The sequence below is a fragment of the Pseudonaja textilis genome, chromosome 2 (genome assembly GCF_049901715.1).
Source record: "Pseudonaja textilis isolate UNSWEBS1 chromosome 2, rPseTex1.2, whole genome shotgun sequence".
Taxonomy (NCBI): domain Eukaryota; kingdom Metazoa; phylum Chordata; class Lepidosauria; order Squamata; family Elapidae; genus Pseudonaja; species Pseudonaja textilis.
Window position 1 is genome coordinate 165,516,947 of NC_141991.1, and position 27,191 is coordinate 165,544,137.

The following is a 27,191-nucleotide window of genomic DNA, read 5'->3' on the forward strand; positions in this document are numbered from 1 at the left end:
CTTGTTTACTTAAGCCATAGAGGTTCACTTGGCAACTTTGGGCCACTCACTCTTTCAACCCAAACTGTCTGACATGCCAAGGGTCACTGGCAGTGAAGCGTCACAGGCAGTATGGTAGTATAATGGGCTGCAAGAATAACCTTGGGAAACAGGAAGAAGAGCTGCTGCCTACATAATGGCCCTGGCTTCTGTTTCCCAGGATTGTTTTCACAGCCTATTACAGGTGGTAGCAGCTTTTCTTCACAAGTTGCTTTTACTTTTTATTTTAAAGGGATATTCCCCTTTAAAATAGAAGACAACTTTTGAACAGTATTTTCACCCAATTGCTGATTTTTTTGTACTCACTGAAAATGGAAGTGATGCATCTCTTTATTATACCTAATAAATAAAGACCTAGTTAATTAGCAGGAAGTAAGCTCTACTATAGAGGCCTTGTTTTTGAGTGCCTATGCAGGCAAGCACTACAAAGCATTTTATAATATCCCTACCCTTAATTTTAGAATGCCCCTAATAACACAATTAGTCAACTCAGCTATGCTTGGAAGGGTAAATAATAGTGGCAAGGAGATTTAATCTGAAATTAGAGCAATAAAGCATTTATGTTTTTTTAAAAATAAACTGACATAACCTCAGCTCCTTTGCCTATGAGTGCAGGAAAAGCTACCCATTCATTTCATTATGAAAGATTCATTGCTTTCAGCAAAAATTCCCAGCACAAGTGTCATGTTTTTTTTAAAAAAGTGCAAATCAGTAATAAGTGCAGTTAATTGCAATGTAAAACAAACAATGTTTTAACCTTTCTAATAGATTCACCAAGAATAACCAATGAGGGACCCAGTCTTTTCCCCAAGAAGTACAGTAAGCAGAAATGAAGATCAATTAAATAATCATTTACTCTCCCCACATGTCTATATACAGTAGTGTTGGAGTCAAAGCTTCATAATTTACAACTGGAAATTTTAAATCACTGTAGTCCAAAATATCTGGAATGCAATTGAGTAAAGGAGACTGTTGTAGGTTACCAAAAGCAGACCAAATCTTGTTTTCTCATATTTGTATCCAGAATCCTTTTGTCATTGTGTGTCTTTGAAGATGTATCCCTTTCCAGGAGAAACTGCAGCTTTAAGTGCTTCTTCCCAGCTCTTTGTATCATAGAAAGTTGATAAGGCATCAAACACTAAAAGAAACACATTGGATAATTATTAAAAAAAGTCAGGAACATTACAAGGAGGACAGAATCCAATCATGGCATAACAGAGCTTCTATAGAAACAATAGCCATCCTCTGTATTTCTAGACTCTTATTTTCCAACAATAATTTAAATGTGTTAATAAGGAGTGTGCAAGATTTGTGGTCTTTAATACAGCATGACATTCAAGGCTTTCGTACTTTGCTCAAGGTAGACCTCTACTGTTTAATGCCTATTTACCCATTTCTCTTCGGACAAGTCCGGTATGTTAGGACTATATCTACCTCAGGAGCAATTTCTTGAACGTTTCATGTGATACAACATTTTGTGCCCTAAAAAGTACAATAAACAAAAATGAAGATCAATTCTGTCCGAGTCCAAAACTCCAGTGTGCATAAACCAACTGTGCAACCATTGTCAGAAAGATGTAATTTTTTTTAAAAAAATGGATCAACATCATCCATGCAAGTTATCAGGAGTTGATTTGCAACAGCTAATTCCAACTATAAATTGAATAGGAAATCTGATGGTAATACCATGCCTGCAAATAGATGGCAGTAAATTCTATCAACAGGCGTGTGCATTACTTACCTTGGTTGATTGCTAAGGTTGTTGAATGGTAATTTTTTGCATTGATGTTTTTTACCATGTACTCTTGAATGGGCAGTCGTGCTGTCTGCAGATGTCTCTCCTGGGCAATTTGGAAAGTGAGTTTCTACAAAAACAAATTAAATATACTAAAAGGAGGAAGGGAGGAAATGATTCTTTATGCCAGTTTTTTTTTTAAAGGACTACATCTGGCTATTAGATTCTTTAAAAAGCTTACTATGCCTATCCTCCAAACCCAGAAGCTCAATTTTAATCATGTTAGTGAATTATACACAGGAAAATTATATTTGGGATTAGATAAGTTCCTGCAGTTCACCAATAAAATACTGCCTAGCTATTTCTGTAAGAATATCATTATACTTACTTTTTGAATGCTTTCATCCACCAGCCCTCCCAAAATATGTACTTTTTCTGGATCAACTTCCTCAAGAACTAAAATGAGAAGGACACAAACAAACATCTAGTAATAAAGAGAGATTGCATGATATCATTCTCATTACCATATTCATAATACCATATTCATATTCAAATTACCATATTCATATTCATGCCTATGCACAACACCTTTAGCAGGAGCCAGTAATAAAGGCAAAGAAATACAGAGAACATCAAAACTGGCAGTAAAGTTATAACAGTTATTATGAATGGGAAGCATTCAAAATATACACTGTCCTTCTACATGGGGCTACGTTTGAAAGTCATTCAAAAACTGCAGCTGGTTCAGAATGCAGCACTGATAACTACAGGTGCACTAAACTGATGTAATATCATCTCTTCGGTAGGATCATTAAACTCCACTACTTTTGAGTTGCTCCCAGTATGTTTCTGGGTGCAGTTCAAGGTGCTTTTGGTCACCTACAAAACCTTCATAGTACAAGACTGGATTACTGGTGGGACTTCCTATCTATCCTTATTTCTGCCAGTTCCATGAGATCTGACAGGTAGGTTTGTTCTGAGTTCATCCAATTGCACAATAACATCTACCGGTATCTTAACTTCTGTTGCTGTGTCTGCTTGTGGAACAATCTACTACTTATCCCAAAATTCAGAAGGACTAAATCCCAATGGCGAGTAAAATTTTAGCTTTCTTCCTGGACATGGTCAAGAAGCTAAGTGAACCCCATTTTAGGGGATTATTGCAGGGAATATGTGTGCTACCTGGGTGTGATGTGTTTCAAGTTTTGTTTATGTTTTTAACTATCTAATCATATGCCAAGAAGGGGAGAAGAACAATAGGTTGATTTTTATTTTTTTTAAATGTATGTTGAGAGTGGGTGAAAACTTCATTAGTCTCCCTTCGTAATACGTTTAACTCAGTTAGGCACTAACTGCTCTGTCACTGGAGGCTTCGGCAGCAACATAGTCCTACTAACTAGCTCAAAAAAAAAAATTCAAAATTTCGGGGATTTAGAATCTGTCCACTTACTCCAAGAAATGCCATATATTGCATCTGTCAAGCACCAGAGATTTCAGGAGATCCAGGCAGTTCAAATGTGTATAAAGTTTTATTATAAGCTTGAGCTCTCTACAAGAATCTGAACTACTAACCCTCAAGGGAAATTAGAAGTTAAAAATAGAAAGGAATTCAAGGTGGGATGGCCTACTATGTCTTGTGGGCTTGATGATGCGTGTGACCCTTTCCTCAGGCTCAGCCTGGTCATCTCCTACAGCATCTGCCCCATTACTATTCCAGCAAGGTTCCATGACACGACTAACCCTTTTTCCATTTCCTTTTTCATCCAATCAGAACGTGGGAGCTTTGTTTTAGAGTAGGTGTGTCCAACCAGCAGCCCAAGCAGCTTTGAATAGCTGATCATGCAGCTCTCCCAAGATTATATCCTTTTAATATTATGTGATCTATATACTGTACATTAGCTATATTGTATATACAGTATTTTATGTGTCCCAGGACAATTCCTCTTCACTCAATGTAGCCCAGGCAAGCCAAATGTTCTCTTACTATACAGCTAAACTTAGTAGGTAGTTTTGTAATGGAGAGGCTTCTAACCACTCTTTATATCAAATTCTCTTCTCAAAATCGGTCAAAATATGGGATTTAGGTGTTCTATAATACAACTGACTTGGTGGAATTAGTTGGGTCTGTGGGGGAGGGGGGGCAAGGTAATTGCTTCTTGTCTGTGCTGCTACAATACACTAACTCTCTCCCTGAGCCAGTTAAGCATGCAGGAAAAATTAATATGTTATTCTACCTTAATTCTCTGAATTGTGTAGCAATCTTTAAAAAAATGACTAAAATCAGAAAGACTGAAATAGAATGGCTGCTAAGTGTTAGTCCTCTGCCTTGGTTCAAAACAAAATGTCTAGGTATGCTCAAATATATTAAAATTATGCCCAGCAAAATCTATAAAATATACAATACAGAATAACTGTAATAATTATGGTTTCTATCTGACCCAATTTCTCCTTGCCTGCTTTGTGAAGGGTTTGTTTTTTTTCTCCTTCTCAGCTCCAATAAGCTTACTCACTGGACTCTTTTGAAGAATTCTCCTTCCTCGTTAAAAAAATGATTCTTAATTATGTTTTTATCTGTCTGCAAAACTTTGCTGTTTTCCAAAGCTTGCTGGTGCTCTCAGCAAGCTTGTGTTTAGCTGGTGATGTTATTTTGGCTAAATAAAATATTAAGTGCTGGTACTTGAGTACTGAAAATGAAGGGAACAATGTTATTTATAGATACCATTTACACTATCATTTTCTCATATCTCCAGTAAGAGTATTTCTGGCTTAAAGTGCATCAAACTAAACTACCATCTGCTTAATATTATAGATTTTTCTATTTTGAGATATACCTTTCTAATTGTTGGTAGTAATTAGCTCTATTTTTACTCTAAAGGTTACTATATATTCCATGCTAGTCTATATTATTTGATGATCTTTTTGAAAAATAACACCAGAACAACAGTGCCCAACCTTTCCACCTTGGTGTAGCAGGGGGAGGCATGTGAGTGATAGATGCACACAGGCACACACAGCTCTGTTGGTGGGAGAAGTAGGCACACATGCCCTCCCCTTGAGCGAATGGAGCTTCACGTGTGAGAGGAGGGCACTTGTGCTCGCATGCAAAGCTCCACTCGTGTAAGCAGAGACCGTTGAGCACAAAGCTCCATTTGCGTGAATGGAGTTTCACACTCAAGCCCCCTCTGCTCACACGAGTGGAGCTTTGCGTGTGATCACAAATGCCCACTACTCAAGAGCGCTCTGCTTGTGAGTTCAAGGGCCCACCACTCTTGTGAGTGGGGCTTTGCGTGCATGCGCTTGCCCGCCATTCACATGGCCCAGTTCCAAACAGGGTGCAACCCAGTGGTGGGCCATTGCCCAGGGGTTGGGGATCCCTGCAGTAGAAGGTCTGTAGCTTCAGTTTAGGAAGCCTTTAGTGATTTTAAATCAACATTTAATTCATTTTTTATATTTGCTTAGTAGGAAAGGCTTGGTATTTTAGATTCAGTTATTCTTCCTAATCCAGGAGTTTCATAAATATTCTAGAATTAGGAACTTGATGTTACTCATAAGGTCTATTAACTTAGCTCCTTCCTTGTTCAACTTATACATGAATTTATAGGCAAAGAAATTTTCAAATCCAAACTTTCAGCCCTCTAGAGTAACAGACATGAAGTCCCCACTCTTTTTTTATGTAGAGGATCGTTTTAAGAATTTCAACTGGCCTCAGATGATCACTTAATATTTTTGTGCATTACTGCAAGGAAAATCACCTTGGAATATATTTCCAGAAGACTAAAGTACAGACAAGTTCTCGACTTAAAACTGTTCAGTGACTGTTAGAAATTACAATGGACCTTCATAGAGTTACTTACAACCTGGTTTTGACAGCCTCCTGCTCCCCCCGCCCAGATCACATGATCAAATTTTGGAAACTTGGCAACAGGCAACATGATCGCAACTTGCAATATTTTTTTGCTTGAAACTGGTATTAACTTTTGGTTTCCAGCAAAAAATGTCCATTGGGTATAATGGGTTCTCTTAACCATCACAGTGTTCATTTAATGACCATCAAGATATATAACCTTAATTCTAGACTCAATTATGCTTTTAAATCAAAAACTATCTAAAACGATCTTTCCTAAAACATTTAGGAAGTTTCACTGGGGAGTTTTAAATCCAGGTGTAGTCCTTCAAGACTCAGGATCATGGGATACAAGTATCAAATCTGTATTCTTGTGGCCTCAAAGAGATTCTTCAGCTCTTCTATTTTTTTCCCCACACTTTTCAGCCCTAAAACTATTCACTGGCCAATGCTTGGCTCAGTTGCTTATAGATCTCCATTACATTTTACCCAAATTATAGGATGATTTTTGAGGAAATAGTACAAACTAAGTCTATTACAGCAGTGCTTAAAGCTCTAAAATGTGTATTCAATGCAATTTTACCGCTAAAAGCTGGCCAGATGAAGAAATAACCTTATTATTCATTTTCCAGTTGGGTTGATCCCATTCGCCAATAAATTCCAGTTGTTTTGGATTCTAGTGAATTTTAGAACATTTCACAATTTCCAAATTTCCTCAAATTTATGGTGGCTGGGAGTTATCAAACAAAGGCTCTTAGATGCTGAATACTAGAATAAGACAGGCCTTATTCAAAATTCATCCCATTACAGTTTAACCACCTTAGATGGGAGTCAGCTAATTATGCTGACTCACTGTCTTTCCCATTTCAACAAAGACTCTTCTTCAGAGCAAGGTCAATAGTTGGCGTTTAGCATTTTTATATAGGAGAGTTAATAAAAGATCCTATAGCTAATCGGATTTTCTGTTGTGATGGTTCCATGAATCCATCCATATTAACAAGATTCCATTTTTCTTGGTTGTTACGTGCCCGAGATCAATCTGAAGAATCTTATATTATTTCCCTTCCATTAGATAACAAAAGCTTTACTACAAATAATATAGCAAAGTTTTACACAGAAGCTGTACAAACAGCTGACTTCTGATCCATATGTGCAATACGATCATACTTGCTCCACTGATTTTTGGAAATATATAAATAAATTTCAATGTAGTAACAATTTAGATTATTAGTTTTTAAAATATAATTTATAACTATGTGGTTTATTTATTGCATTACTGTACTGACTGAATACCTAGATTTAGATTTTACTTAAAATTCATTTTATAGTGCTTTTTATCTTATGTTATAGTTCTTTTATGTTATCTAATGTTAATTTTTAAGTGTTAGTAAGAGTCCACTGCTGCATTATATTTCAGCAGTGCTGCAAAAACCTTTAATTGCGAGTCCTCACCCCACCAATCAAAAGAGACTAATTTTTGGTTCCCAGCCACAGTATTTAGAGAAAGAAGTGCATATACAACCACCACAAGCTTGCATTAGGTTTGGCTGAGTTATAGTTATCCCTACTTACTGCAATTCTGCTACTACCAAGGACCGAATTCACATAACATTTGCTCAGTTTGGCATATAAAGCTGCTTGTCCCAGCTGAACGCTAGAATATATAGCATTGGTTGACAGTTCATGAGGTGGATGTAAAATAAGTGGAAACAAGTTTCTCATTTGAAACATACATTAAGAAACCTCAAATCCAATTATTACTCATTTAAAATAATAATAACAAATTTTAAACAATCCCAAAGTTGCAATATACCATTATCAGAATCTGGTGTGAGATATACAATCATGTCCAAAGGAAATAGGTCAAGATAACTTTCTGCAGTAACATCCATCTGAAAAAGAATGTAACATATGTAAATGGAATTTCAAAAAATCATTTTAGAAAGACTACTTGTGCAGGAATTAGTGTGCAGTTTTGAGGAAAAAATTGACTATTCATTACCGTTCTATTGAAAAACACATTTTGAATCAAAACAGCATTTTAGCCCAATTTAAACGTAATAATATTTTACAACACTACTGAAGATATTAAACTACAGGATTTCTTAAAAAGCAACTATTCTGTGCCTACTCACGTTTGGACTGCAATTCTGGAAGATACCACGTTAACCATCAAGAGAATATTATGGGAAAGGAAAGGAAAGCTACCAATTCTACGTGTTTTACCTTCTATTGATAAGGCAACTTGAAGAAAAAGTATTTTCCTTTAGTGTCATCACTTGGAGAAAGCTAAAGCAGAGAGAAAGAGGGGAAATATACTTACCAGATAATTGGCAAATCCATCATTCATTCTCAAGCATGCTTCATAAATAGGACTATTTTTCACAATTCCTGTGAGGTGGAGCCAAAAGGGCTTTTGAGCTTTCTTGTTAGACCCATAAAGCCGCCTAATCTGTGCAGCAAGCCGACTTATTTCCTTTGAAGAAGGAAGAAAAGCCTCAAGTGAGATTGGTTGTTTTTTGCTTTAGGTGCTTATACTGGGAACATATGTCTGGAACCCATTATTTAACAGCAGGACTATACATTTCTTTCTAATAAGGTACAGTAATTCTCTGCCAAACTGAGAGTTCTCCATAAAGTATCAAATTCTATATAAGAATTTGGAAATGTAACTCAGTATATTTACATCTTTAATTGTTAAGTTCCCACATGCCAATTTATATTAACATATTTAATAACTTGAGGTCAGACAAAAGCTATGGAGGGATTTCACGAAGCATATGAATCCAAGAACTTTGCATTTTATTTCAGGCTGATGTAAATTTCCTCCTGAGCTGTCTGGAGAGCCAGTTTGGGGTACTGTTTAAGGCAGTAAAGCTGGCTGGGGAATTCTGGGAGTTGAAGTCCTCCAGGCTTAAAGTTGCCAAGGTTGGAGACCCCTGGTTTAAGATACCCAGCTACAAACCAGGACACTGTAAGTTCTAGTCCCACTGTGAGCACAAAACTAGCTGTGTGATCTTGGCCCAGTCACTTTCTCTCAGCTCTAAGAAGCAGACAAGGACAAAGCATTTTTGAAACCCTGCCAAAAAAACTGCAGACACACGTCAAGGCAATAGCCAGGAATTAAAACTAACTCAAAGGAACCAAAAAAACCCTGCTTATGAGCATCTCAAAACACTGGATCTCATGCTCTGCCCTATGTAATTGCAATACACATTTTGATCTTGCAACATTGTCCTCATCAAATTTAATAAAGAGCACTCCATCCATCTCATCTATTGCCTTTCAGTGGCCCTAAAGTCCTCTCCATTCCACTTCCAGTACACCCAATCCAAGAGGTAAATCTTAGAAAATATCCTTAAAATCTGGCCAATCCCAATGTTTCCTCAGTTCAAGAGAACGTAGTCATATAATTACAAGCAAGGTATAAAATCTCTCACAGAATAGTTTTTCTTCATCCATCATTCAATCATTTCCTTTTCTGTGGATGCTGCAGAGGTGGTGTTTCCTGCACTTATAGAACTAACGACTTACATTCCAGTCTGGGCCTAAATGTTCAGGAAGCTTTCTATTGTTCTCATGAGGAAAAATCAAATGTTCACATCCACATTTCTAATTTTTATGGGTACAATTCCTTCAGTCAATATAGCAAATAATTGAATGCAACCTCTTCAAAGTATTGTGAAATAAGTACTCAAGAGCAGAGGCACACTCACCAGTGCTGAAAAGCAAATTCCATGTTTTTTTAAAAAGAGCAAAAAATATAAAACTACCTTCTGAGTCATGTGACCGGTCAAGCTCATGTCAATACACAGCCGAGGACCTGTTGCTTTGGCTTCTAGAAGCCGATCTTTTGCAATGGCTTTTAGATCTCGCTTACTAAGTTGAGGAGCAGTGCCTGAAACAGAGAAAAGAGAAGGAAAAAACAAATCATCCAATTGCTCACCACTGAACGATGTTAAACATACAGGTGAGGCATAAGCCATGATTTTGCCTTTTTTGAAAGGCACTTCTGTGCCTATAAATCAAAATCTCTCCCAAAATATATGTTCCCCAGGCTGCCTACACTTCCTTCCAAGTGAACATTACAAAACATTAGCTGTAGTAGAGAAGCCTGTTTCAGAAAACCTGAGCACCACTCACAGAAAACCTAAGTAAAGTTCCTTGAAATTTCAGAGTAGAGAGAGCAACTATTTTCTATAGAAGATGGACACGGAAATTATACTGTTTCTTGTACCTTTTTGTTCAGCATGCTTTGCTTTACGTCGTTCTCTTTCACATTTTCTTTTATCCTTCTTTGCAGAAACAATCTTCTCCCAGTGTCGTTGTTTCCTTAGAACATTCCTCTTAATATAAAGAAAAATAAACAGACATGTAAGGGAGGAAAAGAAACCATTTGCAAAGTTTTTCTTATTAGAACTAGATGCATATGTGGTGCATATGTGTTTGTATGTGAATATATTCCGTTGTTTAAACTTCCCAAATTTTGCATATGACATCTAATGCAGCTTACACAGTATTCATTTCTCCTCTTTTTCTACTCTCATACACAGAAACTGTTACAAATTGCAGCTATTTTACACAGATAGAAAGGAATACATAATTGTGTGCTGTATTTTTTCCCAGATAACTATTAAAAATGACAGTATAATTAAGAGTTAGTATCTTTTTCTGCTACTAAAAATGATGGGAGTACAGTATTATTTGCTTAGTGCTTTCAGTCAATAGCAAATGTAATGTTTAAATTGCATTTTGGCACACTGCTTGCCTTTCTAAATGCATAAAAGATATTTGTGGAAATCCAGGAAAGATCTGCTGTGGAAGTATTTTTGTAGCAACATTTTTATTAATATGGTTGGCTGACAATCAGCTAGATCAGGGGTGTCCAACCTTGGCAACTTTAAGACTTGTGGACTTCAACGCCCACAAGTCTTAAAGTTGAAGTCCACAAGTCTTAAAGTCCACAAGTCTTGAAGTCCACAAGTCTTAAAGTTGCCAAGGTTGGACACCCCTGATCTAGATGTTTAGATTGGATTTGGCATTTTTTTATCCATCAATTTAGTTCTTGCCAAGGACCTGCTTATTATGATGATGATGGTCACAGAGTCAGCCAGATGTTTATTTATATATTTATTTATTTATTAGAATTTGTCAAACAAAAATGAGAACAAGAATAAAAGAATAAAAATACAATGCAGGGACGATAGGCACGTTAGTGCACTTATGCACGCCCCCTCTACTAACCACTTAAGTATGATGTAACATCATCCATGGAAGTCAATTTGTGACTGAAACTGTGAAAATTTGTAGCTGAAACAACTGAATCAGGTAGCATGTTCCAGACTTTGATAACTCTATTACAGAAATAATATTTTTACAGTCAAGTTTAGAACCATTTACACTGCGTTTAAAGCAGTTGTTTGCATGCGTATTATTGCGATTAAAACAAAAAAGTCATTTATAGGTAAAACATTGTTATGTATAATTTTGTATGCAGTACCTAGATCTGACCACAAGGGATACAGTTCTAAATTATCCAATCTCAGAATTTCAAGCCTAGTAGCATAAGGAATTCTACTGTGTGCAGAAGAGTGCAAGACTTTTCTCACTGCTGATCCCGCTCAATTGTATTGATGTCAGATATATGGTGGGGATTCCAAACTGTTGAACAATACTCTAAGATTGATCTAGCATAAGTTTTATAAGCTCTAATTAGCAATACAATATTTCCAGGAAAAAAAACAGTGCAAAATTAAATTTACAACTCTTAATGCTTTTTAAGCTTGGATTTAGTTTAGATTGGATTTGGAATTTTTATGCATCAATTTAGCTGTTCCCAAGGCCCTGTTTATTATTATGATTGGCCACACAGTCAGCCAGATGTTTAGACTAGATTTGGCATTTTTATCCCTCTTTTGAGTCTTCCTTGCCTGAAGGTGTTAAAGATATCGTCGCAGGATGTAAATTGTCCAAACGAAGCTGCCTTTTGCAATTGACCTACAGTGATTTTGTCAATGCTGATGGTGTTCAAGTGGTCCTCCGGTTATTATTGTTAAAGGATCTTTAGGCCACTGGTACAGAGAAAGGCTCAGCTGATGTCAACATGACAACTTTTTGGCACCAGCTTAAAACTTTTCCATTGAGCCAGACATTTGAGAACAAATCTGTTTTGGTTCTTGTTTGAATGTGTTTTGTATTGCTTAAATAGTCATTGTAATGTATTATGGTAATTTCCCATTTTCTTCCTATTATAGTGATATCTTTTAGCTAAAGAGCAATAATGAGCTATTTCAAAATATATAAACTAAAGGGAAACTGAAGTAAACAAAACATTTATTGCTACCTACAAACCGGGAAAGTGGGGATAAAAAGAGTATTCATTCACAATGTGTGAGTACCTACCTTACATATCTACAAGTATGCCTTTAAACAAAGCCATTGCTATAAGACTTTTAGGCCCTTCCTCAATGTAAAATATGATCCCTGTGAAACACTGAGATTCACAATAGAAGAGAATTCTTTATTGGCCAAGTGTGATTGGACACACAAGGAATTTGTCTTGGTGTAAATACTTTCAGTGTACAAGATACATTCGTCAAGAGTCAAGAATCACAAGGTGCAACACTTAATGATAGTCATAGGGTACAATAACATGAAACCACATTAAAATTGCCCAGATTTGTTTACATACCGAACACCAATTCTCATTTCCTGTAACCTGTTCACTGGATCTTTCATCGTTCCCATCAATTTCCAGAAGCTCAAATGCATCCCAGAGATCTTCCCCATATCCATCTCTGTATTGATCACAACCTCCACAGATGCTTTTCTCTGCTTTCTTCTCAGGATTAGTCATGGGGGGGGAGGGGAGTTGTCCAAACTGCTGTGAAAGCATAGGAAAAAATGACGTTAAATGCTGGGCCATAGAATTGAATTGGCAGAAGTGAAAACTGCTCTCATTCTAAAGCAGGATAGTTTTATTCTGTACTGACTGCAGCTTCTGTCTACTTTTCAAAAGAGCCTCAAGTAAGCATGTTATAGTAATCCAACATTGAAACACGAAAAGTATATAACTCAGTGTATTCACCCTTTATTCAGAAAAGGGGAAAGGGTGTGAACCAGTCTTAACGGGTGCTGATTAATAGCACGGAAAGGGAAGAATAATGCATTGCCAATTCCAGATATGTAAAAGAAGACGCACTGGTATTCCAACGTTGCCTGAGAATTTCAGACTCATGCAATTCCTCCTGCCATATAAGGTCTTAAAGGCATGTCTTCTACTTAACACTTCGTTGCACAAATAAAATCAGTGTGTAGTTTCCCCCCCCACCCCCCAAAAAAAGATAAGCAAAATGTGCTTTACAGATAACTTCTTAAGTACTTTTAAGAGTCATGAATTATTTTTCAGACTAACCGTCTGTTACTCACCTCCCTCTAATAGCAATTTCTCAATTAGCCTTTCTTTTACTTTTCCGGACACTTTTTGATTCAATTACGAAAAATTCGCTCCACGCCGAGCTATTTCCTTCATCTATCTATCTATAAGGCATCATCCAATGAGACTTCCCTCTACCGGGAACCAGCTGCATTCTGGGAATGGTAGTTTTCATCGTGGGCGACGGGACAGGATTATCTGATTCAAGATTGGGCGGATGGGAGCGTGCGTTGCTTTGATTTGGAGACCACGGGGGAGGAGTGTGAATTTGATTCGCTGGCCATCCGTTCTGAAATGCCATCCTGAGTTGGATTTCTACAGGGAAAGCAAAAATACTCTTTTCCATTCCGAAGCCTATTCGCAAGTTTATTGTTTTTCGGGCCAGTTTTGATTTCTTTTTATCTTTTTCTTTAAAAAAATTCATTATAAGTCGCTCAGTAATTAGAAACCAGGCGATCTATCTGTGATGTGATTGCCATTTCATGTATGCATCAACCATGCTTTACCTCACCTATACCCTACAGAGGAGCAGAAATATATTAATCACACATTCTGAGTGCACATATTTATTTTATTGATTGATTTGATTTGTGAATCGCTTACAAGATAATAGGTGTAAAAATAAACATGAGTATGAATACAGGAAATAGATACGAATAAATGGGACAGTAGGCACACGCCCCTTAATTCACTGCATAATTCGCTCAGGTGAATAAAGATTCACACAATTGCAGCGTTCACATAATATGCTAGGTCTCTCCTCTAAGATTGAAGCCTAACCCGACAAACTGCCACCTGCATGCTAGTAAACCATAGATTAGGATAGTCCGACTCTTTCCAGAGGTTTTGTGCTTCCTTACAGATCTAGATACGCTATTACCTTCAATTTGTAACTCCCCACGTTGTTCTGTCTTCATCTCACATAAAACATCTAAAACTGCCACTATCAAAACACATGATGCACCCACAATAAATTTAGACACCCCCCCCTTTAGTGGATATTTTCTGGGGAAGAATATGTATGTGTATACACACACACACACACAGGTGCATGCGGCTAGAAACACTCATAAACCGCTTTTGGAAAATAACTTAAAAGGTGTTCCAGATGGGAAAACAGCAGCGTGGCTTTTGATCTGAAAGCCGCTTTCTGAAACCCTACGGTCACTTACAAAGAGAAAAAATCCGATTATTAAGCGAAGCTGGAAAAGTGAGAGGCTTGCTCCGATTTCCATCCATTGCATAACTTTCCCTCTGGTCTTTTCTTGCCATTGGTTACAAGCCTGCCACTTCCCCCTTTCTGTTGCAATTGATTTGCTCCTGGTGATTTTCTTCTTCTTCTCTTTACGATTAGAAAAGGGGGAGGATTGGTAGACCCGGTTTCTTCCGATCCGAGACTAGAAACCTGAAAGTCCCAAACTTCTGTTCTTGCTCTTTCTTTGGGAAACACCATAATGAAGCCGCTTCTCTGCAGCCTCCTGCAGCTCTGGCCTCGAGGATCTGTTTCGGTGAGTGTTACCCTCCTCCATTTAGCCACTTCTGCAGGACTTGATCATCTCCAGTTAGTTTTTCTTGTCCCCCCCCCCCGCCCCCCAATTGTCCCGTTTGCTTCAGTTCTCTTATACTTCTCTTCCCAAACTTCCCTCCAGATATGCGGTGCAATCTTTGGGGGAAATCTTTCGAGGCAGAAAAAAACATCTGTTTTTGCAACTTGGATTCTTTTTGCAAGGCGGCGTTTCTCAACCTTGTCCGCTTTGAAGATGTGGGAACTTCAACCCCCAGAGTTCCCCAGGGACTGAGGAACTGTGGGAGTTGAAGTCCACACATCTTAAAAGTAGCTGAGGTTGAGAAACCCAGTATTAAAGGGTCCAACTATGCTGTAAAAGGGCAGCGGTGGGTACAAAATTGTGCCGGGCAGAAGACCTATTTTGACTTGGAGAATGCAACTGCGATTCAGAAAAGGAATCTAAGATGGGAATGGCAAAAAAACAGGAGCTGGGGGATTAGCTTTCTTGGGCTGGGTGCTTTTGGCTGGGAATTTAAAACAGCAACAGGTAGACACCATTCTCTTCTAATTTTCAGTTAAGGCCCACAAGCCACCTCAGACTCTCAGAGAGTGGGGGCAATGAGGCTATAGGGACAGGCAGCAGGAGGTTTTTCCTATTGGTTTCAGCTTGAGAAAGAGGTCTTGGATTACCCCAGGTGATGTCTTCATTCTGGATGAGAGGTCATTCAGAATAATTCAGGGCAAAATTCAGAACATAACTGCGTTAAACAAATTGTACCTAGCAGTTGTTGAAACTGGGTGAACTGCTTGCATTGGTGCATGCATAAGCGCACCAATCGTGCCTACCATCACTGTCCTATTGTTTCTTTTTTATTTTTCTTATAAGTCTATCTCGTGAATTCAAAACTATGTTTATTCTTATACCTGTATCTTGTAAGCGATTGACAAATCAAATAAATACTAAAAAAAATACTAAAAACTGTTTATTGGGAAACGTGAGTGTTGCAAGAGGTGACTGCATTTTGCAAGTACTGTAGGTGTGACTCTAGCTCAGTGGTCACCAATCAGTGGGACCGGGGACCACTGGTCGTCCACAAGAAAATTTTGGTGGTCTGCAGAGAAATGTCACCCCCAAAGCAATTAATCCAGGCTGCGCAAGAACACAAGGCTGCACTGCCCACATGGCCCATGGGAAAACAAGGCTTGCATCGCTTGCATTGCGAACAACACGAGGTAGTGAGGGGAGAGGGGGGAAGAGCAGAGGGGGGGAACTTGCTCCACTCGCCCCATTTTTTCTTCTGCTTTTGCAAGGAAAAAGGAAAGCCGCAGAAGTCTTTCTTTCTCTCTCCCAAACTCCATCAGAAATGAGTCTTTGGGACCTTGCAAGGCATCCTCTGCGCCAAGAGGCTGTGCCGGCATGACAAGTCTCTCAAAGACTCATTTCTGGTGGAGTTTGGAGAGAGAAAGAAAGACTTCTGCTGCTTACCTTGCATTAAGCCAAAAATCTCTTCTCCCCACCACCAGAACGGAGCTGGAGACAGTATCCTGCAATCCCAAATAATGATCGATTGGTAGGAAAACAGGGTGGGGAAGTTTACTGCAGACTTTTGGGGGGATTTTCCTAGGGTCTCTGGTCCACAGGATTTAAAATTATGAGTTTGGTGGTCCCTGAGGTCCAAAAGGTTGGTGACCACTGCTCTAGCTCATCTTCCCTATTGCATTTTTTTCTTTGGAAAAGTTGGATTTGAGTGAGAGTGTCCGGGAGGTTATTAAAATTGTGAAAGCAGATAATTAAAAGTGCCTGCAGACTGATAAAAATGTATATGTGAACATTCATTGAGTTCAAAACTCAAAATGTTTAAATAGTTTTTGTGTGAATTTAAATATATAATTCAATAAAGCATGCCAATTTAAGACTTTGCAAAATTGCACCACTTAAATGTTCTGATATTGTCTGAATATATACCTGTTTGCAGATTCAGGACTATGATCAGAGTGTATCAATATCATCTGAGAGTTGGATACTTTTACGTTATTTATATTAAGATTGTGAGGAATGGGGAAGGCTACAGGGACAATTTTAGTTATAAGAGAGTTTGCATAACTAAGACTCCACCAATTTAACCTTTTAACAGGAAGGATTTGGACACTATTTTTTCTGTGTGCCTGAATTATGTTCACTGCAGGTTTTATTCTGATCCATAGTCTACCATTTTTCTTTTCCATTTGACCTAAAAGGAATCTTCAATGTTTGTTAGCCTAATATCACAAATATCAGCTTCTTTAGCAAAAAGCAGGTACAGCTCTTATGCAATAACTCACTAACTAAAAAAAAAATTTCCCCAAGGTATTTTTTAACCGTTTAAAAAAGAATTTTTTATTTATATTTTTTCTTTGTCTATGTATTTTTATTTATGTGTGGGATGGGTTAGGTGTCACCATTTTAAAAGCAATTTTAAAAAATATGTCTGGTCTGCCAGGTGCCCAAATTTGATGACATGACCACAGGAGCACTGCAAGGACCAGTCAAAACTACCATTGTTCAGCACTGTTGCAACTTAGAATGGTCATTAAATGGGGAGTAACTGTAGTTGCAGTTCTCTAAACCTATGTGTTCATTCATCTTTGCTGCTACTTCTTGGAGGCAAGTCATTATAATCATTTTAAATCCAACAAACTCACGAATCTCTTAAGTCCTGTTATACAGTGCCTAGATAACATTGCACAACAGACAGTAAAACCTATTTGAAGCCTATGAAAATCAAATTTTTCTGGGAGAAAAGGACTTTACTGACAGGGTGGGGTGAGTTGAGTTTGCTTTCTGCCTTTTTTTATAAATGATTCAAAGTTAGTAAATGTTTTGTAACTTATTTTTCCCAGTTCTTCAAGCAAATTTGTCATTGGTGAGAATTCATCCCATTGAACAAGGTAGTGTGGATAACTATAAACATTACCTGCAGCAGTGCCAGTTATACAGAGTTTCAAGCCATAAATAATGCAGTTCCAATTTCACAAAATTTGGGGAGCACTGATAAACTATATGCCATATGTACTTTATTAAATGCAATACTGTATTCTATATTTCTGTATTGTAGCTTCTGCCACGAACCATGCCAGAGAGATATGGGGGGAAACACCTAAGTGTAACCTCGAATCATGCATACCATACAGAAGGAGAAAACACCAAGCCAACTGAGCGGTATCCAATGCCCAATAAAAAAGACCTACCACATGATATAATTGAACACCTGGAAGAAGCAAAAGCAACGGTAAAAATCAGCTGGGGGAAAAAAAATCAGTTCGTAGAATTGTGTAGTATCTTTATGAACCTTCAACCTAAGTGTTCTTCCTATACACCTGATTAGAGTTTGATCATTATCAGATTAAAGAGACCTTAATGGACAACAGGTTTCTAACTCTACATGTGAATCTAACGATTAAAGATGAGGATTTGATATGCTATCTAATACATGTTTCTTATTCAGCTGAGTTATGCCCTGAGGTTTAAAATAGGCTGTGGTTAGATGAGAAATAAGATCAGAAAGAAAATAGTTTTGTTTAGCCCTTTTCTGTTCTTGTAGAATCTAGGCTAGTTGCTGCCTTTCACAGCATAGTTGAAAAGGGACATGACAATGAATGGCTTCATCAGGTGCTATTTATTTGTTGTCATTCAGATATTGTAGCCCCATTAGGCCACCAAGCCAGAAGAAGCACATCAGTCCTGTATCTTCAGAAACCTTCTATAAACCTCAACATCTGGTAACAGAAAACTCCCAAGATGAAGGAGCACCAGCTGAGCTTCAGTTCTCTTAAGTTATTTTTCAGGCTTATTGTTTTGAATCAAAGAATATTTGCCAGAACTTATAAAACTGCCTTAAAACAGATCAGATCAGCTTATTTGTCCACATAGCCCAATATTATTTAACTGGCATTTGCTTTCCATTTACTTTACATCCTTCCCCTGAGAAATAGTTTTTTTTCTGCTTAAAAAGCCTCAGTTGTAAAGCTCAAGTCCTTTTGCTAGGATGCCTCACAAAGAGAGAATTGAGATCACTCAGCAGTATCCTTATATTGGAACCTCAGCACATTGTTTCAAAGATTTTACAAATATTCTCAGGACTTATTTAGCGTCTGCTAGAATGCAGGATCCATCTCTGATTTCTCTCGCTTAAACCTTTTCCTCACTTAATCATCATGTGTGCAAACTGAGAATCCAGAAGAATTAGGAGGGAATGTTATTAGCACCAGCTAAGTTGTTGTCTTCCTTCAATGGCTTGGGAGGTAGCTGTCTCAAAATGAAAACTCACCCTGCTATTTTTTAGAGGAGAGCTATCGGAACAACAAATCTGAGAACATTATAGTTCATGAAATACTAGTCCCAACAGAATGTTTTGATAGTAAATGGGTAGAATAATTCTGGACTCCTGAATATTTCCCTGAATAGTCTTGAATGTGATTTTTTTTATAAATATAGTTTATTAATTTTTAAAATTAAAACCAATCACAATACATACACAAATAAGCAAAAGAAAAAAAAGAAAAGAGGAGAGAAGGAGAGGGAAAGAATTTTGAGAAAAGAAAGAAAAAGAAAGGGGGAAGAAAGAAAGAGGTTACAAAGTAAAAAGTATTCTTATTTTAACAGTTTGCAAGATCTTCTTTCGTTTTCATAACCTTAACTTGTGTCATATAACCACACCTGTTTTTAACTTATATCGCTACCTTGTTATTATAGGTTGATACTTTTCTTTCATGCCTTATGATATATAATTTATCTTTGATCAATCCAATTATACCAACAATTCCAGCTATCGTAGTATAGTGAAGTGTCTTTGTTTTTTAGCGCCAAAGTCAATTTATCCATTTCTGCACATTTTGAGATTTTTTTCAATAATCATTTCTTCTGATGGAATTTGATGTTGTTTCCACTGTTGAGCGAAGGCTAATCTGGCCACTGTTAAAATGTGTATTGTTATGTATTTGGCTTTTTTGGAGATTTGCTTATCAAAAATCCCTAGTAGGAAGGACTCTGGTTTGTATTCGATCTGCTCTTTAGTGATTTCTTCCAACCAAGTTTTAATTTTCTTCCAATACTTTTGGGTTTCTGCACAAGACCACCACATATGGAAAAAGGTTCCTTCTTTTTTCCTACATTTCCAGCAATGCGGACTCATGTTGGGGTGATCTTCGCTAACTTTGAAGCGGGGAGATGCCATCTATAAAACATTTTATAAAGATTTTCCTTGTATGCTGCCGATTTGGTAATCTTATTGTTTCTGCCCCAAACTTTCTCCCATTCCGCTAATGTGATGCTGCGCCCTATGTTCTTACTCCAATCAATCATATTTCCTTTTACAATTTCTTCTTCTAGTTCTGTTTCTAATAAGTAGTTATAAACTTTTGTTATATTTTTTTTATTGGATCCTAATAAAATTTTATCTAATTGTTGCAATTTGTTATTAATTCTGAATTCTTTTTTGTCTTGTTTGTATCTGCTTTGAATCTGGAGGTAAACCCATTGATCAATTTTATGTCCTTGCTCCTGAAGATCCGGCCTCGGTTTCAGATTTCCTTGTGGGTCTAATAAGTCTTTGTATTTAATCATTTTGGTAAGCTCCAAATTGTTTGGGTGAATCATTGCCTCCATTGTTGAAATCCATACTGGTACTTTTGTATAATGTTTTTTCCTTATTTTCCTCCAAATTGTTAAAAGTGCATCTCTAATTAAATGTCTATGGAAATATTTTTGATTGGTTTTCCCTACATCCCATAGAAAGGTGTGCCACCCCCTTTGTAAATCGTGGCCTTCTAGAAATAGTATTTTTTTATTGGTTAAATTCACCTGAATAGTCTTGAATGTGATTTTAAGGTATCTGACTATTTTCCCCTCCTTGATTCTCAGAATGGATTTTTGCCCAATGTGTTTAAAGTGATGGCTAATCGACCGGAAGAATTCAGGGTATTCTTTGCCTATCATGATGTCATCATGCACAAGAAAACAGGTATGAGTAGCAGTCAAACATGGATGTTTTGAAGATATTTTTCTAAGCCAATTGCACTAGATTGCATTCCAGATGTGTTCCTAGAATATAGGTGTAATTCAAGAACCATTGAACCAAAGAAAGTTAGAGCCAACAGACTATTAAACTACGGTGATATCAGAAAGCTTTAAAATCATCTTAAGGTGATGCAGTAGGGCTCTAATTCAAAAGCAATTAACTTCATAGGATACTTCAGTAGGGAGCTAGCTCTGAACTACTGAATGCAGTTTTCCATGTTCTTTATCTGAATGCTAGAACCTACTAAGACTGCTGATGGCCTTTTTGAGACTATTGTGAAGCTAAGAAGGGATTTTATGAAATTCACAATACTTGTCACTTGTCAAAGTAAGGCACTTTTCACCATAAAGGCTACAACTTAGAATGTGAAATTGGTTTTCTCTGGCAGTAGAAGTGGCTGCGGCAGAAATCCTTTACCATCTCATTCCTGTATAAAAGGCATGTCTTTTCTTGGCTTAAATGAATCACCTCCATGAACAACAATGCAACAGGATTTGATTTTAGAATCCTGAAAAATGGCTATAATCTGACAAAGAAGATAGTCACTTTTCAATACGTTTTTTATTTTCCAATAATGACCAAATGGTCAACAATAGTTAGTAATCTGATTAGATTTTGGGACATTAGAACAGGTCTAAAAGGATAGATGTATGACACTGTTCTATCTTTTAGCATCATCAGTTTATTTCTGATTTTTATCTTGGTTATAGAATGTCAGATAAGTGTCAAACCTATGCATAAAGATTGTTGCCTTCTTCCCCTAAAAAAAAGGCTGTTGTTGCTTCTCTTAAAATTTGGTCATTTGCCTAATGCTGAGAATGCAGTTCTATTCTTGCTTGATTATACTTGACTTAACTGTCTGTTGATAATGACTGTCCACATTGACTTATGATTTCTGGGAAATGAGTGAATCCTGTTGTGGTTTTGACTCTGTAATGCGTATTTGTACAGTACGCTTTGTGGCAAGTGAGGCTTCTTTCAGGATTTAAAGAAATATATTTATTTGTCAAGCAAGTATTAGATAACAGGTATAAGTTTAAGCATGGTTATGAAAGCATGAAATGGATACGAATAAAAAAGAAACAATAGGACAGGGACGGTAGGCATGTTGGTGCACTTATGCATACCCCCTACAGACCTCTTAGGAAAGGACCTCTTAGTCAATAGTGGACAGTCTAAGGTTAAAGTTTTTGGGGAAGAAACCAGAGTCAGGTAGTGTATTCCAGACATTAACCACTCTGCTGCTAAAGTCGTATTTCTTGCAATCAAGTTTGGTGTGGTTAACCTTGAGTTAGTTAGTATCTATTGTGTGCTCTTGTATTGTTGTGGTTGAAGCTGAAGTATTCATTGACAGGTAGATAATTTTATGTACTATATTTAGATCGGATTGAAGGCGGCATAATTCTAGGTTGGCTAGGTCTAAAATTTCAAGTCTGGTGGCATAAGGTATTCTGCTATGAGTAGAGGAGTGGAGAACTCTTCTTGTGAAAAATTTCTGGACTTTCTCGACTGTATTAATATTCATTATGTAATGCGGATTCCAGACTGATAAGCTTTATTCAAGTATTGGTCTAAGCAAATGTTTTGTATGCTCTAGTTAGTAGTGTGATATTACCAGAGAAAAAGCTACGCAGAATTAGGTTAACAACTCTTAATGCCTTTTTGGCTATGTAGTTACAGTGGGGTCTAGCACGTAGATCGTTAGAGATGAGTACTCCAAGGTCCTTGACATAGTTGCGGTCATCAACAAGGTCTTGATTATTCAGCTTGTATTTTATTTTCTGATTTTTTTTTACCGATATGTAAGACAGAGCATTTGTTTGTTGAGATTTGAAGTTGCCATTTGTTTGACCATTCTGACACATAGTTGAGGTCATTTTGAAGGGTAGCAGCATTGTCAATGGTGTTGAATAGCTTTACATCATCAGCAAACAGAATGCAGTTGCTCTTAATATGATCACAGAGGTCATTTATGTAAAGTATAAAGAGAGTTGGTCTTAGAACACTGCTAGGGGGACACCACTGTTGACAGGTACAGGATTTGATAGGGTGTTCCCTATTTTGACCATTTGTTGCCTGTTTGACAGGAATGCATCTATCCAGTAATGCAGTTATCCCAGAAGATGGCAGATAGTAGTATATAATTATTTTAAAAAAATACCTTATTTTTGCTCCTACTGGCATAATAAAACATTAACAGGTTTTTAAAAAGCTGATATTGTATAACTACATGGTATTAGGGGATACCCATCAGCTTCAGTGGTGGTATGCTACTGGTTGAACCGGTCAAAAAAAGCCTCGACGATCAGCTGAGAGGAGAAAGAAGAGAAAAGCACAGGATTACCCTCCCATCCCGCTTGCGCTTTTCTCTTCTTTATCCACTCAGCTGATTGGCCCTGCAGGCCTCAGCTGGTGTGGGGAAAGCTGTGTGTGTGTGTTAGGGGTGTGCACATGTGTGCACGAACCAGTAGTGGAACAGGTAGGATCCCACTGGCGAATCTGCCCTGAGATTACTCACCTTTTACAACTCTCTTCCTCCACAGGAAAGCTAAGTATGGCTGACAAAGAGCTCATTGCTGTGACTGTGAGTACTGTAAACCGCACTCTCTACTGTGTAACTGTACATAGTGCCTCACATCGGAGGTACTCCAAGAAACCAACTTTAGCAGATCAGGTCAGTCCCCATAACTGCCTTGTTTGTCTCTCTCTTTTCCTTCATGAGAATCTAGTTGTATGAAAATATCTGTAAAATTAAGAGAAATGAATAAAAGAAATTGGTTTGTTTGCTTGCTTGGTTTGTTTGTTTGTAGGCTGTCCAAATCCAAAGAGACTCTGGGCAGCAAACAGTTTCACTATGCATGCATTTATTGCCTGCCCAACTCCGTAATGTATGAATCTTAGAAGTGCACATCAATAAAAAGCAGAGCACCAAAAATGGATAAAAATAAAGATAAAACCAAGATAACGAACCAGTCATATCGATGCACATAATTGAGGTGGGCATAACAAACATTCAGTCTCCTAGCAGGAAAGTGTGTCAACTTACATGAAAGCTCAGTGCCCAACAGAAGAGCCACATCTTAATTGCGCTAGGAAAGGTTAATAGAATTGGGGCTGCCAACTATCCAAAGATAGATACAGCAGCAGAGAAGATACTTCTTCCAGCTCCCACACTGCCCCAGAGACAAGACCTGGAGCATGCTTATCCTGTGTAATCTAGTAGGATAGGCAGAAATAACCATGCAGCCCTGCTAATAACCCTGCCTTGTGTCATGTAGGGCAGGGGTCTCCACCCTTGGCAACTTTGAGACTTGTGGACTTCAACTCCCAGAATTCCTCAGCCAGTATGGCTAGCTGAGGAATTCTAGGGGTTGAAGTCCACAAATCTTAAAGTTGCCCGAAGTTAGAGACCTCTGATGTAGGGCTTTATAGGTGATAATGTGAACTGCATCCAGAAGCCTATTTGAAACCAATACAGCTTGTGAAATTATGATGCTACGTGAGTGTAGAATTATGCCCAATGTTACCCATTTGCTGCAGTCTGGACCTATTACAGCTTTCAGATGGACTTCAAGAGCAGCGTCATATAGATCTCATTGCAGAAATCTAGACAGGAAGTGACTAGGGTGGATTTCTTGTATTTATATACAATAAGTTCAAAAAAAGCAGAAGAAACAAGTTGTACAAAAAGAAGCTTGCTCTAAATTCAGATGTTCCGTAATTTTAAAAGATAGCACCTTAAAAGAAAGAGGGAAAGTTTATTGAAGAAAACAAAATAAAAAATGTTATGCCCTTTGCTTTTCTATAGGTGGCTGTGAATTGGAAACTGGCTGATCTAAGTGATCGGGAAGTGGCCATGCTTGAGTTTGCCCTTGCTGTCTGCAGAGCAGATAATATAACAGAAGAGCACTTTCAAAAACTGGAGGCACATGGATTTGACCGAGAAGATGCCTGGGACATAGGCTCCATTTCAGCCTTTTTTGCCATGGCAAATCGCATAGCTCTCTTCACAGATATGCGTCCCAACCCGGAATACTATAACATGAATAGAGAAGAGGGCAAGGTCCAATCTTCCAAATAAAGTTTGCTGGTATGTACAAGACTATTCGCTCCTCGGTGCTATGGCTAAGTCTGACTAATGGGCAACACTACTTTCTATTACAAGCAATACTGTACTTTCAAACAGTTTTTTTATTTGGCTGATGTAGCACGTCTTGCTTACTTTCATGCACTTAAATATTTTCTACTCATGAGAGAATCGAATTCTAAAAAATAGGGCTGATTTTATTTTTATCTTATAATATTGAAACCTAACTTAAACAATCCTTTCGTATCTCTGAGCTTTTCTGAGCAGTGGTATTTTGATCAGAAACATTGATTTTGGGTTCAGACTGCAATTTGGGGAGTAACATCATCTTAACTGCTGTTATATAGTTACACTGATCAGAATACATAATTCTGTCTGTAACTGATTTGAGATGATTAGTCAATAATTTTGACTATAGTCTGTGTTTAATAATGGAGACATTTAGTACAAAAAGGTACTATGCGATTTTACCAGGCTTTAAAATGTGTAATTTTAGATTTTTGTCATGAATCAGGAATATTCTTACCTTGATGTTATAAATTACATACCATAAAACTTCTGTAATTCAAATATATTTGAATGTTTATGGTAATCCTTGATAAAACTCTAAGCCAGGAGAGTTCCCATTAATCACTTAACGACAGCCTTGGTTACCAATGGAATTTTTGGATTCGACTGTGATTGTAAGTCAAGGGCTATCTATGGGTATATAATTTTTCAAAGATCTTGAATAATAAGTGCTATTATTGGTATTTTAAGTAATTGAATATATTGATTTCATACATCACTTATCTTTCTAAATTTATTTCCTAATAAAGTTCAGAATCATATTTTTGCTTTCAATTTAGAAGTGGTATTCAAATTTTGTTTTAAGTCGCATGTTTTTTCAGTTGTGGGTGTTTATACACCTTTGAGGGACTTATTTTTTTATAGTTTGCTTATGAATCTTTCTAGATTTATTTTTCTTAATTTTTTTTTCTTTTTAATTATATTCCTTTAACACAGAGGTCTCCAATTGACAAGTTTGGGGACCCCTGCTCTAACACATTGTTCCCCACACAATGAATAAGTAATAAATGCTAATAAATTCTATCATAATTTGTTTCTTCCCTCCTTCTAAAGAATGACTTATCTCATGTACATATAGCTTAATCCTATATCAGATATTTTAATATTCTACTAGATCTTTTACTTAGTCATTCTAAAAAGTACTTATCAATAACATTACATTTTTTAAATATACAGTCTTCTTTCATTTGTGATCATTTCCAGTTTGGCCAAATATCCAAGTTTGTTCCTTGAGTTTGCACCAGAGGGAGCCTTTTTCAAGTTTGCTTTTATTTCTATCTTGAATAATATAAATTGTTTCTTTTCCATATGGTTGCAATATTATAAGTTTAAATGAACACCTTCACTTCTATCAAATATTTTCCATCCTTCAGAAAAAGCCTTAAATGTAATCCTTTTCTATAAGATAGTTTGTCTGTTTCAATAAACCAAACTCTGTCTCCTTTTTACTTTTTCCTTCTGTGTGCAAGCTTCCTGGATAATGTTATAAACTGTAGTGAAGTAGCCCCAAGCAATTTAACCATTCATGGATAATTAAAAATGGACAGTGATAAATAATCAAAATGGATACTGGTGTGTGTGTGTTTGTGTGTGTTTGTGTGTGTGTTACAGATATATATGTATATAGCATGTGTATATGTGTATTATGTATGTGTTTGGGTAACAGATAATCAGAGTTGGAAAGGACCTTATAGGCAGGAGACCCTACACCATTTCTGACAAATGGCAGTCCAATCTCTTCTTGAAAGTCTCAAGTGATGGAGCTCCCATAACTTCAGAGGGCAAGCTGTTCCATTGGTTGATAATCTCCATACCTTGGTAAATTTAAAGTAAAATAAAGCAATGAATACTAAAGAAAAATAGTGATCTGAGTGAGGATATACTGTCCTTAGGTGCTTATTCCAACAATTCACTCTTTATGAAGATTTCAGTCATCCAGATTATGATTGTCTAAAAGGCGCGTTTTCAAAAGGCAGTTGGACTTCCGTTTTTTCATTGAGGAAGACATTTCGCTCCTCATCCATGGAGCTCCTTCAGTTCTTAATTCAGTCAGAACTGAAAAAGCTCCTTGGATGAGAAAGGAAACTCTTCCCGAAGGGAAAAAAACAAAAACAAAAGTCCAGCTGCCTTTTGAAAAAGCGCCTTTGAGTTCGCTCTTTATTTCCTCTTTTCAAGCAACGCATTTACCAGCCCGGAACAGCATTACAGAAACATCAGAAGCACAATGATTACGCTCTTTACATAAAACATGCCAAGCGAGAACCACATGGATGTCCGAAACATATACTTAATACGAGTAAATCCCTAATCTTGAAAACGGTTAACGGTGAATTTCCAGGCAGATTTATTCGCTCTTTATATAGCGACCCAATTAAGGCAGCCGTGGACCAAGTCCTCCCATCTCCAAATCTCCAGTTGT

The 27,191-nt window shown here is 37.3% G+C and overlaps 2 protein-coding genes across 6 annotated transcripts; one reads left to right on the forward strand and one right to left on the reverse strand.

The window, feature by feature from the left end:
- Positions 1-869: 869 nt before the first annotated feature.
- Positions 870-13,368, reverse strand: TRMT10B (tRNA methyltransferase 10B). 4 transcript variants are annotated; one of them, XM_026712772.2, is made up of 9 exons: positions 13,047-13,368; positions 12,310-12,501; positions 9,856-9,964; positions 9,392-9,516; positions 7,942-8,094; positions 7,432-7,510; positions 2,163-2,230; positions 1,781-1,904; positions 870-1,177 (listed from the first exon to the last, which is right to left on the reverse strand). In XM_026712772.2, exons 2-9 carry the CDS (start codon positions 12,472-12,474, stop codon positions 1,074-1,076), a joined length of 927 nt encoding a protein of 308 aa, XP_026568557.2. In that variant the 5' UTR covers positions 12,475-12,501; positions 13,047-13,368; the 3' UTR covers positions 870-1,073. The 4 variants fall into 4 exon arrangements, with proteins under 4 accessions (XP_026568557.2, XP_087782463.1, XP_087782462.1 ...); XM_087926337.1 differs by having other exon boundaries at positions 12,310-12,498; positions 13,047-13,181; XM_087926336.1 differs by having other exon boundaries at positions 12,310-12,498; positions 13,043-13,178.
- A 960-nt stretch (positions 13,369-14,328) lies between these two features.
- Positions 14,329-26,216, forward strand: LOC113444167 (uncharacterized). Of its 2 annotated transcripts, XM_087926339.1 has the most exons (6): positions 14,332-14,561; positions 17,441-17,488; positions 17,656-17,829; positions 20,460-20,559; positions 23,160-23,290; positions 24,425-26,216. In XM_087926339.1, exons 3-6 carry the CDS (start codon positions 17,671-17,673, stop codon positions 24,695-24,697), a joined length of 663 nt encoding a protein of 220 aa, XP_087782465.1. In that variant the 5' UTR covers positions 14,332-14,561; positions 17,441-17,488; positions 17,656-17,670; the 3' UTR covers positions 24,698-26,216. The 2 variants fall into 2 exon arrangements, with proteins under 2 accessions (XP_026568560.1, XP_087782465.1); XM_026712775.2 differs by lacking the exon at positions 17,441-17,488 and having other exon boundaries at positions 14,329-14,561.
- Positions 26,217-27,191: the final 975 nt, after the last annotated feature.